Raw genomic sequence first — 14,103 nt, forward strand, 5'->3', positions numbered from 1 at the left:
TTTGAGTCTTGACTTACTGTGGTTAGGGTTTCGTTGATAGGTGGATGGACTATTTGTGATGACGTCATGTGTGATGTCATATAGTGTGATGATGAGGACACTGTGGTGTCCATTGTGATGATGCATGGATTTAGGATAGGAATTTATGATAATGAGTGCCTCCTGTGAGGCTCTCAGATTACTAGAAATTACCTTTTTGATTGTGATCTCCCCTTTGTTGATCTATTCAACAAGCTGCAGCCAAGGGATCTGATCAATCCCTATCTCAGCTTGTCAATTTCTTCCGCCACCATGTGGCCTCCGGTGAGATCCGTATTGTTCGTGTCAATACGGACAAGCAACTTGCCGACACTTTCACAAAGTCGCCCTCGCCTGATCAATTTGAGGCCCTGCGACTTTCGATCCAAGGCTGGTAGCCCGAAGATTTCTCGTTGGTCCTATTGCCACCTATACATTTTACATTCTTTTGCATCACTTGAACTCCTTGATCCAACAAATGAGAGGGAGAGTCGACTGGGTCGATTTCTCTAATGATACTTTTGTCGTTTTATCATTTCGACGACTAGTTTCTATCATTCGACGATGGCGTCTATTATTTGACAATGGCGTCCAAAGTCCGTTCATCAGGCATTTGGAGAATGCAGTCTTTTGAGTTGTACTAGCACTACACAAAACATGCTAGACAGTCAGGCATTCTAAGTTGGATCCAAAAGCCTCTCTATAGTTTTAATAAAAGTAAAACACTTTATAATATTGGAAATACACAATTTGTATTTGCTCGTTCTCTACGAAATACCACTATTGTCCAACTACAATTGTTGCTAAACCAAGGTCTTTTACACTCCGTTGTAAAGAGACAAAGGAAAGTTTAAGTCGCTATTGATCACAGCAACTTAGGAGCTTCCTCATTGATAAGGTAAATTGAAAGGAAACAGACAAGCAGTCAAAGTTTGCTAATTACCGACAGGAAGGTGTACAGACGTCCCGTCTAACTTCCGACTAAGAAACCCGAGGTTCAAGAGAACAAGCCGTTCCCTTACTGTCCCCTCGGACTCGAGCCCTCGAATGAACAAACCCTGATTTCGTAGTTTTTTCCAAAATGATGCGCTCGCGAATGCGTCTGCGTTGACTCCTTCCATCCGTTCTTCATATTTTTCGAATGTTTAATGACGCGATTCAGCTGAATGGCGTCAAATGATGGTGACTTCTACTTCTTCATCTTCCAGGCCTAGGCGTTTGGGTGTCGTCGTTGCGCTCTTGATCTTCATTTCCGGATCGGTGAGTGGCTGGACCATGTCGGCGTTGCGCAAGGGTCGTTTAAATCGTCCGACTGCTGTGAGTCGTGGATTTGATGAAAAGTACGGTACGGTGAACAATTCAACTATACCGACGGGTGACGAAGTGGCATCCCTTTTTGGAGTTCAAAGATTTACCCGAGTACCGAATCTGGTGTGGAAGTTTGTCTGGCGCACACATGGACGTCTCCTACCCCTCCTGCACCTGCGCGACCGGGCCAAACCTAAAGACGCCGACCAGTCTCTCAAGGTGATGTGGAACAAGGCAATTGCTGCACTAGATGTGAACTCTCCTACATTTGACGCTGGATGGACATATGATTTTCTGCCATCTTCCACAAGATGGATCTTGAAGTATATTCCGACGAGACTCTTTCCTCGCCTTCACCACGCGAATATTGAAATCCGGACTGCCTATCTCAACCAAGCTATTCAACAAGAAATTGGACATCTGTCGACCAATACGAAGGTGCGCATAATCGCCTTGGGTTCTGGTTACGATTCGCGGTACACACGTCTCTTGACAACGGACGTCGTTCAAGACGCCTGGGAACTCGACATTGCGTCCGTCTTGGCCTCCAAAAAGCGCATGGTGGAACGACTACAAGAGAGAAGAGCCAACGTGAAGGTGCCACACAGTCGCGCTATAGATTTGAATGATGTGGCCAGTGTGAAAGCCACGCTGCAGGAAATTCTCAACACTCAAAAAACGGATGACGAATCATGGCATACGATATTTGTCTCGGAAGCGGTTTTCATTTACCTGGATGAAGGCATCCCGATTGAACTTATGAAAACCTGTCGCAATGTCTACGCGCCTGATTCTTCTTTCTGCTTCGCGGATTTGCTTCGAGATATACCCAGCGGCGACCGTGACTTGGCCGAACGTGAAGTTGCAAAGGCTGGGTGGAAATTGGTCGACTGGCAACCCAAGCCTGGGCTGGCTAGGCATATGGGAGTTTGCCGATAGTGGTAGTCTTAGTCAGCCAGGGATGCAGGGAAACTCTATGTGCAGGATGATACTAATAATAATGCTAAGGCACCAACCAGAACTGACTGACTGTGAAAAATGCCCCTGAGTCGTGAAAGTACGTGCGCCTTTTTGTACAGAAAATCAAGCATACCTATTCGCATTGAGAACGCGATCTTTTCTACACTCCTCTGATTTCCTTTTCCGACACCACTAGTGCCAAATCTTATTCAACCTTCACATAAGTTCTACAAAGACAGACGATGAAAGGGTCAACACATTTTGCGCTGCCGTTGCTTCTGCCGATTGTGTTATGTAGTTGTAATGTGAGTGCCTGGGTGCAACTGCAGCGACTAGCTACAGGATTAAATCCTGTGAGTGTTCATTCAACCGACGCATTCAGAGGTCGTAATCGTGTGCGATTTGCTCAGAGCCAGGATGAGAACGAACCTTCTCCCATGGGCGCGGACTCTACCAGACCCATTTCTGATTTAAGTGGTAAGACGCTTTACCAACGTGTCTTTTACCGTTTCAGTCCAGGCTCAGACGTCGAAATTCACGACTCCATTGTTGTGGAGGAGCGCGTTCGATTCGAACCCGATCCTTCCAAAGGCGAAGATTACATTCGTCCAGTCGGACCACGTACACTTATCCTCCGAGATGGAGACGTGGAAGATGGTGAAATTGGAGATGACTTTTTTACACTAGACGTGCACGATTCTTTACCAACGCATCGCGGCGCCGGAAAAGACGCGGAAATGGAAGGCACCATTGCAACGGCCCTTTACCTTGCGTCGACCCCTTCACTGTGTCAGGGGCAGGTGCTGGAAGTTGCATGCGACATGGGGTTGGCGTCTTTGCTGGGGGCGATCGGAGCTGGCTACGTAACTCGGAAAAGAGACGGTTCGCTCGGAACCAAGAAGGAGGAGACTGACGAGATTTTGACCGTTCCAAGCGAGTTTGATGGTCACCACGGCTTACTGCCTGACAAACTGGAATGTATGACTTTGACGGACAGAGATGAAGAGCGACTTAATTTGGCATTTCGAAATGTCAAAGACTCGGGCGTAAAGGCTTCCAAGGTGACAATTGATACATTGGAATGGAGCGTCCGACGTCCACGACCTTTTACCGGCACCAAAATGAAAGAGTATTACACGATCGTTACTTCTGATGTCGCCTTTACGTATCCAGAGGCCAAGGAGCTTGCGCGAACCGTTGCCAATCGCCTCGAGCCGTCATCTCCGTACATTTCTTCTGACCGACAATTGCCACGCTTTGTTCATGTATGTCCTGACGTTCGAGAAGACGTTGCTTATTTGCATCGTCTCTGCGATAAGGGATACCGGATGTCGGTATTGACAGGTTATCTTAAAGTGGAAAAGCTTGCTTTTGTGCTTCAATCACTCGATTCATCAAAATCCGAGGAATATCTGGACGATATTGAGCTGGAGCTGCAAGCGTTTAAGGAAACTGTCTACCAAAGTCTGACAGCAACGCATCATCCAGATTATGCCGGAGAAGGATCGGGCGAGCTCTTTTTCCCTGTAGAGACGGGGGAATACGATGGTGCCGGTGGGTCAGCCTACTTGGAACGCGAAGGGGACAGGGGGGTGTGGTAATGCCCTTGCCATTGCGATAATCGAGCTAGAGAAAGTACTATGTAGAAAGGATTGGTAATGTAAGGTAGTGCTGTTAAATTTCAGGATTCTTATAGTTACTTCAGTAAATGCTTACAAATCATAAAGGATTAACTATCTATGGACAGGAGAGCGTGTTGTTGCTTTCTTAAGCCAGTCTCCTTCGTGCCACTGTTTTCTCCAATTCCTATTGTTCTTGCTAAGCTCCATCAACCTGCAAACGTTGGAGCACCGATGCGTTTTGAAAAGTAGATCCATCCCTTTCGAGCCTTTGTCCGCGCGTCCGTACACCATGGTTTTCTTAGAAGCGTAGTGAACCACCGGATCGGTAAGCTCGAATATTGTAGGGGAGACATCGTCTCTGCAAATTCCCTGGAGATCACAAACCATAACTTTTCGATTGGTGAATCGATAAGTAAAATGAGTAAACGCCTGTAGATAGTCGGATGGGAGAGTCTCGCCATCGAGGGGTACCTTGTTACTCGTATCGTGTTAGTTTTTCTCAATAGAAAAGTCAACTGTCTCCGATAACTCTTCGTCTTCCGATCCTTCTTCAATTATGGTTCCAGCAACGTTGGCATCTTGAAGTGTACCTTCGATTAAAGCCAGCCGATAGTCGACGTCCAAAGGAGCAAGCAACCCCATTAACTGCCCCGGCATTGTCGTTCCATTTTGTCCACCTATACTTGCGAGTGTCTAGCAATTTTTCGACCATGCCTTCCCACTCAAAGTCGTCGAGAACAAGGACTGAACATTCGAGGAAAGAAAAACAGGGATTTGTTTGAACGTTAAAGTCCGGAAGGCCTCTGAGCCTCTTGAAAAAATTGCCAGCTAAATGGGCTGCGAGGATCTGAGTCTCTATAAAACATCGGTGAAAGTCAACATGCTCCTCGCATCTCTCAACGCTCAATGTTTCCTAAGCAACCACGGCTCCAAGAACAAAGCTCTCCTCATCTTCTGCCCTATCTGCCATACGTGCCTTGAAAGCGAATCTCTCTGCATTCTGCCCAACAAGCTCAGCATGAATAGCAAGAAACCGTGGTGGCTTCTGACGACGGGAATAGAACTCTTGGGGCCACTCAACGTGTATACTTCCGGGAGGTGGCCCGTCGTAGGCAACCCATTTTTTGGACCTAGGATCGAAAGTCAGGTGACTTAATATTTCGTAATACCACCATTGCTTCATCACAAGACTTGCCTTCCTTTCCAGACATCTCTTCGTGAGCCGATTGTTCTTGTGCGCATAAATAGATGATCGAGTGTCGGTCAAGGTGGTTGTGAGACTTTTGATGGCATCACCGATCAAGGAAAATACGTCGCTGTTATTAGCTGTGTCATTGAAGATCTGCTCAGTGATGAACTCGAGCGCTACCGTTGAGTAGGCTGCCGTCTGACGATCGCGGTGTAGGCAGATATTGTGTGTGTTCATGGATCCGCTGTTGTCTACTACCAGAACAAGTGTGAGATACAACCTACTCAGGTTTGATTCGAAGAATCTTGAGCGCATTTGTGGGTGCTAGCCTTTGAGAGAGATCCGGATTGGCCATGACAAGCAGGGCTGGAAAGCTTGTGATCTCATGGCGCAAACTTTTATCGACGATATAGACGATCCCGTCATATTCGATACGGTAGCGTTGACCCCAAGCCTTAGCTTTTTGCCCGTATTTGAGATCGCGCTTATCAATGTCGCGCTGCTCGCGTCTCAAACGACCATGCTCCGAGGAAAGGATGATGATCAAGCTCGTATTTCCGTACATGGCGATGGTTAGCAAAGTCGCTCAGTTTACATCAACAGTAAACTTTCCATTTTATAAACATTTGGCAAAGATCCCTTTCTCTTTCCCAGTTACCTAGAAGAATTCGGCTTCCTCGCGAACGTGTTTCTCGTCCAATCATAGACCTTTATATACAATGCATGTCAGTATTCTACAGGAATGTCCGGATCTGGATCTTGGTATCCTCGTTATTCCATGTTGAATCTCGACAGCATTTCGTGCCCTTATTGCCTCACGATTGCAATGTGTTGGATATGTAGTCGGGCGAAAACGTGGAATATTTTTATGGAGCCGAGCCGATTATTAGACTCTGCAGTAAGGATGTTGGACGAAGTTCAAATCCGGCCTTGAGGAGAACGCACAATTACCAACAGTAATGTAAGTGTTAATGTAACCCAAAGGAATCTGGCGAAAATGAAGATTTGCAATGCAATATGTTATTTTTTCTGTTGACTGTGAATTTGGCTTCTGGTTTCTCATAAGGCATTTTGATTGGTCAAGCCTGTCCAAGTTTTACGGACACCTTTCTTGACCTTGAAATTCGACAGTGAAACAAAAGTCTTGAAAATGTAGATACATTGCTCGTGAGACATCGATCAACCACAGGGACAGGACAGTCTACGACTGGAGAAAGTCGACCTATTCATTCCTCAAAAGCAACTTGCGGTAATTTCGGAAGCATAGAGATGCGGTATGTGTTTCTCGCCGTAACGTTGACTTGTATTGGAATCTCGATCGGTAAAATACATTCGCTATCACCGTACCAGAACGCAGCAGCACACGATGCCGTCTCCCGCACGAATCAATTGGGAGACACCAAAGAATGGGGGATAAAGTCCAAGCGGACTGTGACTACTCGGACAATAGAACATCCATTTACCTTGACTACTGAGGATGAAGTGCACAATGTTCCGAACCATGATCACCACCAGGACATGCCGGATCAAACAGATGGTGGACATGCGCACGACAAAGATAAGTTTTGTTCCGGTATGATGCCCATGTCCATGTTTATGGACGGCTTTCGTGTCACTTTGAATCGCCCAGAGAACGATTGCCTTATGTATTTTGTCCAGTCTTGGACGCTGAAAGATGCCGACAGTTTCAAAGGCGCTTGCGTTTTCTCCTTTTTACTGGCAGTCTTTCTGGAAGGACTCTCGGCGGTACGTTCTACTGTTCAACGGAACACGTCCCAACCTCGATGGACCCGCCACGGACTATTAACTGCAATATACGCCGTCCAAGCGCTTTTGGGTTACCTTGTCATGTTTCTCGCCATGAGCTATTCCATCGAGCTCGTATTCTCGGCCGTGTTTGGCTTGGCGTTCGGGAATCTAGTATTTTTTCGGTACGAAAGTTTGGCTCCCCAACCGCGTTCCCATCCGGCCGCTCCCAGTCGTCGCGATATCAGGAATGCTCGTGACCACAAATCCAGCGTCAACTGCGGAATATCTGAGGGTCTGCATGAACCGCTGCTGGTAAATTCTTTTAATAGTAAACGCGATTGACTGTGAATGTGCGGCAGACCCAGGACGTGTAGTCGGGGACTTGTAATCTCGTATTGAGATTGTGCAGTGTAAATTATAACCTTAACAGCAACACAAATCTATCGGTGTGTTATATTCAACTGCGTAGAGCCTATCGCCTGGTTGCCGTCTTCGGACTATATTTGCGCATCAAAGTGCGAATTTGGCGCTGACTTTCCCGAATACTTTGAACATGGGAGAGCAAATCGGCCAAATCGTCCTTGTGGATACGAACATAATCGCCGTTGTCACAAAATAACGAAGATGAGCTTTCGTTATCCATTGATTCCAAACTACCTTGGGGCTGTCGGCGGTACTCTGGAGGAGGATACGTTTCGGGAATGACCGACAGCTTAATGTCGCTATCCGAAAATGTGTTTGCTCTCGAGCTGGCAAGCGTCATCGGATCCAAATCTTCTTCGTCGTCATCATCGTCATCTTCTTCGAGCGCCTGGAGAGCCCCAGTTTTTCGCAATTCCTTTTGCCAGAGTTCGGAGAACACTGATACGGGAAAGGCAATGACTAGGACACTCGTCAGCATGGCGAATACGCCGACCCACTTTCCGGCTGTTGTGGTCGGTACGGTGTCACCGTAGCCCACCGATGTGGCTGTGACAAGGAACCACCAAAACGTTTCCGGGATGCTTGTAAACGGCGACACTTCTGGCTCGTGATTGCGGTCGTAGCGAACAAATTGGTAAGACTGTGCCCCTTCGAAGTACTCCCAGTCGCCCTTTTCCAGCCAGTACAGCATACTACCAAAAAACGCGGCCCCAAAGAGCAGCACTCCCAACAGTAGCTTAAGGTAGAGCAAGCTTTGCGACAAAACGTTAATCAGAGACGTAAACGTCGAGTTGTATTGACCCAGACGGACCAATTGAAAGACCCGGAAGAGACGCAATAGGCGCAAACTCATGAGGCCGTTCGTTTCAAAAGTCAGTTCCATATAGTACGGAAAGATAGCCAGGGCATCCATCATAGTGCTGGTGGAAGTGAGGTGTCCTAACCACTGCAAGACAAAGCCCCAACCGTGCGGGGCTTTTTCATTCAGGGGCGGCTCGAACGTCAACACCCGCAGCGTCCATTCCAACGTGAAAAAGTAGACCATTGCATTGAGGACAGTCACGGTCCAACCCAGTGGCGTCGGGGGACAGACACATTCCACCACCGCTCCGGTGTCGGGCATGGCGATGAAATTGTCGTCGTCGAATAGGTACGTTACCGGACCTCCACACGTTCGACAGTCCGTTGGCGTGAACTGGAAAGCTTGCATGGTTTGCATCATCATGACAACATTCATTAACGTGATGCTGATGACGAGTACGAAGAAAAATACGGCGCTGGCGATGGACGTGTCGGGTTCGGTCAAGCACAAAAACACACGGCGTTTTAAAGAACGAGCTTGGCGGCTGTAAGACTTGTGATGCGACTTTGCTGTTCGTGTAGTAGGATGGCCTGGGCTTTTCAGGATGGGCTCGGAAACAACAGACGTCACATCCCATGGGCTCGGAATCCAGTGGTTGGAAAGTTTGCGAAGGAAGTGGCGGCGAGAATCGACGTCGGATCGTTCGGCCATTTCTCCATTCCCTGTCTCGGGGAACTGCTGCTGATTACCTGTACTATATTCCTGTGGTCGATTCCCCAACAAAGGCGAGACCTCATCTATTGTGTGACCATTCTCCGTCATGAAACTATTGTAAGTAGATGAAAGACAACTTTGATTGCCAGTCGTTGGTTCCAATTAGATTCGATCACTCAACATCGCACGCAGCCACACACTGATTTTGCTTTGCAGTCAGGGACCGGTGGATCATGCTTTTGACCGTTAAGGTAAAGTGACTGTGGGTTTGGATATCAACCGGTTACTGTGTGTGACCCTACCCTACCAAATGGACTGTTTGTTGTACCGGTAATGGGATTTGTTAATTTTTATGCTTTACCAGCTCGGCCGACGCGCAGCGTTGTGGCTACGACACAGCATATCGTATCGGGAGCTGCCGGTTTTTGATCTTGGTAACCTCCATCGCCAGCGTCCTAAATGTCGTGACTGTCAATGACACACAATACCTATGGGAACAGTTTCAAAAGCCTGACCTCGCCTCGCCTCGTTGGAACGAGTAATTCGGCATACCAAGAATACTTTGTTGTGACGGATGCGCGAAATCTGTTAGTGCTCGTTACTTGACGTCGATGTGAAAGCGTCTATCCTGAGCGAACCGGACCGACTGCAACCTTGGGTAGGCGGCGATAAGCGTTGTTGGCGAGCGAAAAACGCTTGGAGTCGGGGCCCGCATTCACTCACTGTCAGGGACGCCGTCGATTCTTCGTTTGTCTCGCCTCGAGTCCCCTTCTTTCTCTATCGTACATCATGTCACTTCCGTCTCTATGTGGTACATTTCTGACGGGCAAACGCTCTTTAGTGGCCTTTATCTGGACCATCACAACCATCTGCACGTACCTGGCCTTTATCCTGGCCATCGGTGCAATTATCCAAGTACACACTTCTTACCTAGGCATCGAACGCAATTACCAAGAGCAAGGGGAATCCAAGCAAAACTACCAACAGAACGACGACGATGCCGGTGGCGGCGATCGCGGTTCGGCCGATCGGGAACAAGCTCTCGCACAGTACATGTGGTTGGCGGCCTTGTCGTCCACAAGTTTGACCCTCTGTGCAGTCTACATCATGGTCATGGCCGTTGCGTTGACTATGTACGGGTCAACCGCCGTAGTAGGATTTATGTCGCTGCGAGGTGTCTACATCGCCCCCTGCTTCTCGTCCAAGGGGTCGAGGTTGCGACTCGGATTGTTTGGCGGGGCCGTCATTCTCTTTGTGAATCTACTTATCGTATGCGCGGTGGTCTTTGGTGAAGTTAGAGTAAGTAGTAGGATGGCGGGTGGTCGCTTAGCCATGTGGCTTCGGTTCCTGTCAACGTCGTGTTTTTGGGACTGATCCGATGTGCCTTTTGTGTGCTGCCACTGTTGGAACTGTAGGTTGAGGACGGTCGCAACGGCGACGATCGCAGAGACATGGTGCCGTACGAAATAGAACGCATAGCTACCATCATGGCCGTAACGTGCATATTTCTGGCCGTGCTATACACCATTTTTGCCATCGTGCTATTCCTCTATTTTGGTAACGGTGATACAATAGACGACGAAACGGGAAACGCCTTGAGTATGATGGGTGTAGGATCCAGAGTTGAGACGAGCACGCCTCTCACATCGAATATTAACGATTCCCGGAGAGAAAATTTCATCACTCTGGACCACCATGGATATCAACCAAGCTAGAATGGGTTTGATGACGCTTTTCTGTAACCATAACAATTAGAAATACCGCATTCAGTTGCCACACTACCGAGCACAGAGATGTGCAGCACTATCTGTATTTAATTTCAGCTCCACATCCAAAAGCACGACCAGTCAGGACTCCGTACTCCCGGAACAATCTACCCCGGTCCAACAAAATACGCTTTTCTATCAACACGGCTATATCTACCGATTTAAGCGTCAGATTTCTTCAGCAACTTGTTATACATGGTCAGGATTGACTGCCACATATTCATGAGTTCTTTCTGTATCTGCTTGGCTAAAGTAATCGACGAAAGCCTTTCGATTTCTTCCTTGGCTTCGGCCAATTGCTTCTCCAAAACTTCGACTTTGGCAATTGCTGAGGAGGCCTGCCCATTCGAATCTTTCAAAGCTCGTGCGGCATCTCTTGTCTGCGTTTCCTGGTGAGCAGCCGCCATTTGAAACTTCTCCATATCGGCGCGGGCCACCGCCAACGATTTGCGCAACTGCTCCATCTCTTCCAGCAACTTTTGTCGGTCTTCCGCCGCCTCCTGAATTTCCTGCTGCAAGGTCGTTGCTTGTTCCTGCAAAGAGTGCGCGTCGGCTCGCCCAGCTTCCATTGCTTGGACAATCCTGGCGTCACAGGCCGCGACTGTCAAGACGGGCTCGCTCGACTCGGTTGGCATCGTGTTGCCATGGGCGTCAACCTCGACGGCCGCAGAAGCACCTTCCTGGGCACGAGTTGCTGCCGTGAGATAAATGGCAATGAACAATACTTGGGCGATCTTCATGGTAGCCCGTATTTACAAACTTGCTTCGTTTTCTGTTTCTTTTTGAGCTGGCGAGTTGTGTCCTGCTCGCCGGGTCATCGCATTGACATGAAAAAAAGACCAAAACGTTTGAAATCAGCTGGATGTCTGCCAATTCTGGTCACAATTCATCTCCGGGTTTCTCGATACCTACAGTCAGGAAGCTTCTTTGTGAACCTGTCAACACTAGCAGGTCTCTCCCTTCTGGCGTGGACATAACGTATGTACTTGTATTTTAACAAACGCTACATTATTGGTTTATTGCCTGTTACTAAAAGCCAGTTTCCTTGTTCCTTTTGTATTGTCATGCTTGCAAAGCCCGCTTTGGTATAAGCTTCAACAACCATATCTCCTTGATCCGGAAGTATCCCACTCATTCCTAGCACTGCTCCAGGGAGCAGCATGCTGTATAAGACTGGTGCCAAGGTAACGAGAGGCGCCGCCAGTATGTTGGCAACGCACACATCATATTTTGTTTCTTCTAAGTCTGAGGGTAGGAAGAGACTGTCAAGGTTGGCGGAATGGTCACCTTCTTGTTCCGCCACATGTTCTCTGGCGCTTTTGTGTGCCTTGAGTAGCAGCGACTTCGATGTTTCGTCGGCCGATTCTACCAGCGGCGGTAAGTATGATCGCATTTTCACATCGTTTTTAAGGGCGTTGGCGTTTGCTATCCGGCATGCGTCGACATCGATGTCAATACCAATGGCAGCAACTTGGTGTGGCGCAAGAATACAAGCTGCCATGCCGAGTACACCAGAGCCAGATCCGTAATCTAGTAGGTGGATTTTACCATTGGATTGTTCAAGTTTGTCCGTAATGACTTGGTCTACCCACGCTAGACAAAGCTGCGTTGTCGGATGCTCGCCGGTTCCAAAGGCGATTCCACCCTGTAACTCGAGTTCGAAAAAGTCGTTGCTGTTCAAATTCCAGGCAACCTTCTGTACGTCCGAGTGTTTATGCCACGGAAATCGCAGAACGAATTTATCGTTCACCACTATCGGAAGCCACCCTTTTTGAACATGTACCACCCAATCCCTGTTGGGAAGCGTCTCTAGCACAAAATCTTGCAGATCCGGGTATTGATTAGGAAACGTCTCCGCTACCATCTCGAGCACTCCACCGATCTGAGCACTGGCCGGAAAGTGAGCTGTAACGTTGCAACGGTTCCAGACGGGTGCGGTCCATTGGAGGCGATCTTGCCATGGGTCAGCCCCGGGTTCGCTGAATACCGGCTGTTCCATATCTGTCCCTCGATCTGCGTCGGTAATCGCTGTCGAACAAGCACCGATTTCCATTAAGAAATCGCATAGCAAATCGGGATCGTCTTCCTTGGGCAAGTTGCAAAAGGTGATCGATCGCAAGGTTGCCTCAGTTTCCAATGCGCTGTCATGGGATTTGGAGGAAAATCGGGTCAGCGCATTGAAGCGCAATCCCTGCGGAGACCCTAAGGTAGGAGCTTTGAATGCATTTACCGCAACTATAAACTGCACGACGAAATACAAAGTTGATCGGCCTGTCATCGACAAAGCTTAACGCCAGAAGGCTCTACTAAACGCTGGCCCGTTCGTCCAATTTCTTATGCGATAAGAATGCTGGCATGACAATCAAGATATGATCGCGTGAAACGACTGTCTGAGGTTCGACTCGAGCAGCTGGGATACAATACAAGATATGATTCCATTATTTGAATGTGTGTACATTTCGATTGGACCGGAATAGTCTCGTCTCGCTTTTAATTTTTTTCTGTGTCACAATTTCGAAGAACAAATCCTTATTGTTAGCACGGGCGACAAATTTGCCTACAGGTAGAACTGACTGTGAATGTGACAGAAATGTTTCCAAACGATTTCGAATACTAACGGTAGTAAAATGTAATACCCGGAATAGGGAACGATGGTCGCACGGAGTTCTGACGGTGAGTTTCTGGCTAGTTTCTATGGATAACCAAAAAAAGACAAGTTTGCCGACGACTTCTCATCGTGTGTTTTAACTATCGAAATATACTCGGAATGCAGCGCCTCGTCTTTGCAGCATCTTTGTTGTCTCCGTTCATGCCATCACACTGCTCAGCGACCTTCGTGGGATCTCGTACGACAACATCTCTGTTTCGGTCCATGTCGTTGCGTAAGGGATCTTCGTCTCCCAAAATGCCTCCGCAAACATCAAATCCTGCCGATCCAATTCGCGGAGGCGGCAACAGCGCACCCCGTGGCGTCAAGGCGACGTTGTTCGACAACAGTCCCATGTTCCAGGGTCAAAAGATTGTTCTAGGTGCCAATTTGCTTGGATACGTTATTTCTTTGACGACTAGTATCCACTATCACGTTGACTTTTTGGGGACGGGTGCATTCGCGGCGGCTGCCTTGCCTGATCTTTTGCGCCGAAGTACTGTACAGCGTGTCCAATGGAGCTCGGCGGCAGTCGTGGCCTTCGGCGTCAAACTTGGGGGCTTCTTGTTTTACCGTGTCTTGCAAACCGGCCACGACGCTCGCCTCGACGATATTCTTGCTAGCCCGGTTAGTGCCGGCGGGTTTTGGCTCTATTCGGCCCTCTGGGGCATCTTTTGCATGCTACCGCACTCCTTGGGCACCACTTCGTCGGCCATCGGGAACCCACTAGCGCTGAAACTAGGTATGGGTATGTTCGGCGCCGGTTTTGTGATAGAATCACTCGCCGACTTTCAGAAGTGGACGTTCAAACAATCGCATCCAGGTCAGTTTTGTGACGTTGGCGTGTGGTCGATCACCCAGCATCCCAACTGGTTCGGGAATCTGCTCCTGTGGACAGGTATCTT

General features: G+C 48.4%; 8 protein-coding genes across 8 annotated transcripts; 4 read left to right on the plus strand and 4 right to left on the minus strand.

Moving 5' to 3' along the window:
• Positions 1–1,169: 1,169 nt before the first annotated feature.
• Positions 1,170–2,354, plus strand: PHATRDRAFT_48790 (predicted protein). Its single transcript, XM_002183292.1, has one exon. The coding sequence runs from the start codon at positions 1,195–1,197 to the stop codon at positions 2,263–2,265; it is 1,071 nt and encodes a 356-aa protein (XP_002183328.1). The 5' UTR covers positions 1,170–1,194; the 3' UTR covers positions 2,266–2,354.
• Positions 2,355–2,489: 135 nt separating this feature from the next.
• PHATRDRAFT_48791 (predicted protein) lies at positions 2,490–3,989 on the plus strand. The gene has a single exon (XM_002183293.1). It carries the CDS (start codon positions 2,529–2,531, stop codon positions 3,885–3,887), a length of 1,359 nt encoding a protein of 452 aa, XP_002183329.1. The 5' UTR covers positions 2,490–2,528; the 3' UTR covers positions 3,888–3,989.
• An 832-nt stretch (positions 3,990–4,821) lies between these two features.
• PHATRDRAFT_48792 (predicted protein) lies at positions 4,822–6,069 on the minus strand (the record flags this gene model as incomplete). Its single annotated transcript, XM_002183414.1, has 2 exons — positions 5,382–6,069; positions 4,822–5,341 (listed from the first exon to the last, which is right to left on the minus strand). The coding sequence occupies exons 1-2, from the start codon at positions 5,660–5,662 to the stop codon at positions 4,822–4,824; spliced, it is 801 nt and encodes a 266-aa protein (XP_002183450.1). The 5' UTR covers positions 5,663–6,069.
• A 297-nt stretch (positions 6,070–6,366) lies between these two features.
• Positions 6,367–7,193, plus strand: PHATRDRAFT_48793 (predicted protein; the record flags this gene model as incomplete). Its single annotated transcript, XM_002183294.1, has 1 exon — positions 6,367–7,193. One exon carries the CDS (start codon positions 6,367–6,369, stop codon positions 7,186–7,188), a length of 822 nt encoding a protein of 273 aa, XP_002183330.1. The 3' UTR covers positions 7,189–7,193.
• A 125-nt stretch (positions 7,194–7,318) lies between these two features.
• Positions 7,319–8,962, minus strand: PHATRDRAFT_48794 (predicted protein; the record flags this gene model as incomplete). Its single annotated transcript, XM_002183415.1, has 1 exon — positions 7,319–8,962. Exon 1 carries the CDS (start codon positions 8,891–8,893, stop codon positions 7,319–7,321), a length of 1,575 nt encoding a protein of 524 aa, XP_002183451.1. The 5' UTR covers positions 8,894–8,962.
• A 612-nt stretch (positions 8,963–9,574) lies between these two features.
• PHATRDRAFT_39347 (predicted protein) lies at positions 9,575–10,500 on the plus strand (the record flags this gene model as incomplete). The annotated part of the gene is made up of 2 exons (XM_002183295.1): positions 9,575–10,084; positions 10,201–10,500. The coding sequence occupies 2 exons, from the start codon at positions 9,575–9,577 to the stop codon at positions 10,498–10,500; spliced, it is 810 nt and encodes a 269-aa protein (XP_002183331.1).
• Positions 10,501–10,647: 147 nt separating this feature from the next.
• Positions 10,648–11,333, minus strand: PHATRDRAFT_48795 (predicted protein). Its single transcript, XM_002183416.1, has one exon. The coding sequence runs from the start codon at positions 11,289–11,291 to the stop codon at positions 10,713–10,715; it is 579 nt and encodes a 192-aa protein (XP_002183452.1). The 5' UTR covers positions 11,292–11,333; the 3' UTR covers positions 10,648–10,712.
• Positions 11,334–11,539: 206 nt separating this feature from the next.
• On the minus strand, positions 11,540–12,905 carry PHATRDRAFT_29861 (predicted protein). Its single transcript, XM_002183417.1, has 2 exons — positions 11,996–12,905; positions 11,540–11,893 (listed from the first exon to the last, which is right to left on the minus strand). The coding sequence occupies exons 1-2, from the start codon at positions 12,827–12,829 to the stop codon at positions 11,555–11,557; spliced, it is 1,173 nt and encodes a 390-aa protein (XP_002183453.1). The 5' UTR covers positions 12,830–12,905; the 3' UTR covers positions 11,540–11,554.
• Between the last annotated feature and the right edge of the window lie 1,198 nt (positions 12,906–14,103).

This window comes from Phaeodactylum tricornutum, chromosome 19, assembly GCF_000150955.2.
Source record: "Phaeodactylum tricornutum CCAP 1055/1 chromosome 19, whole genome shotgun sequence".
NCBI classification, from domain to species: Eukaryota; Bacillariophyta; class Bacillariophyceae; order Surirellales; family Neidiaceae; genus Phaeodactylum; species Phaeodactylum tricornutum.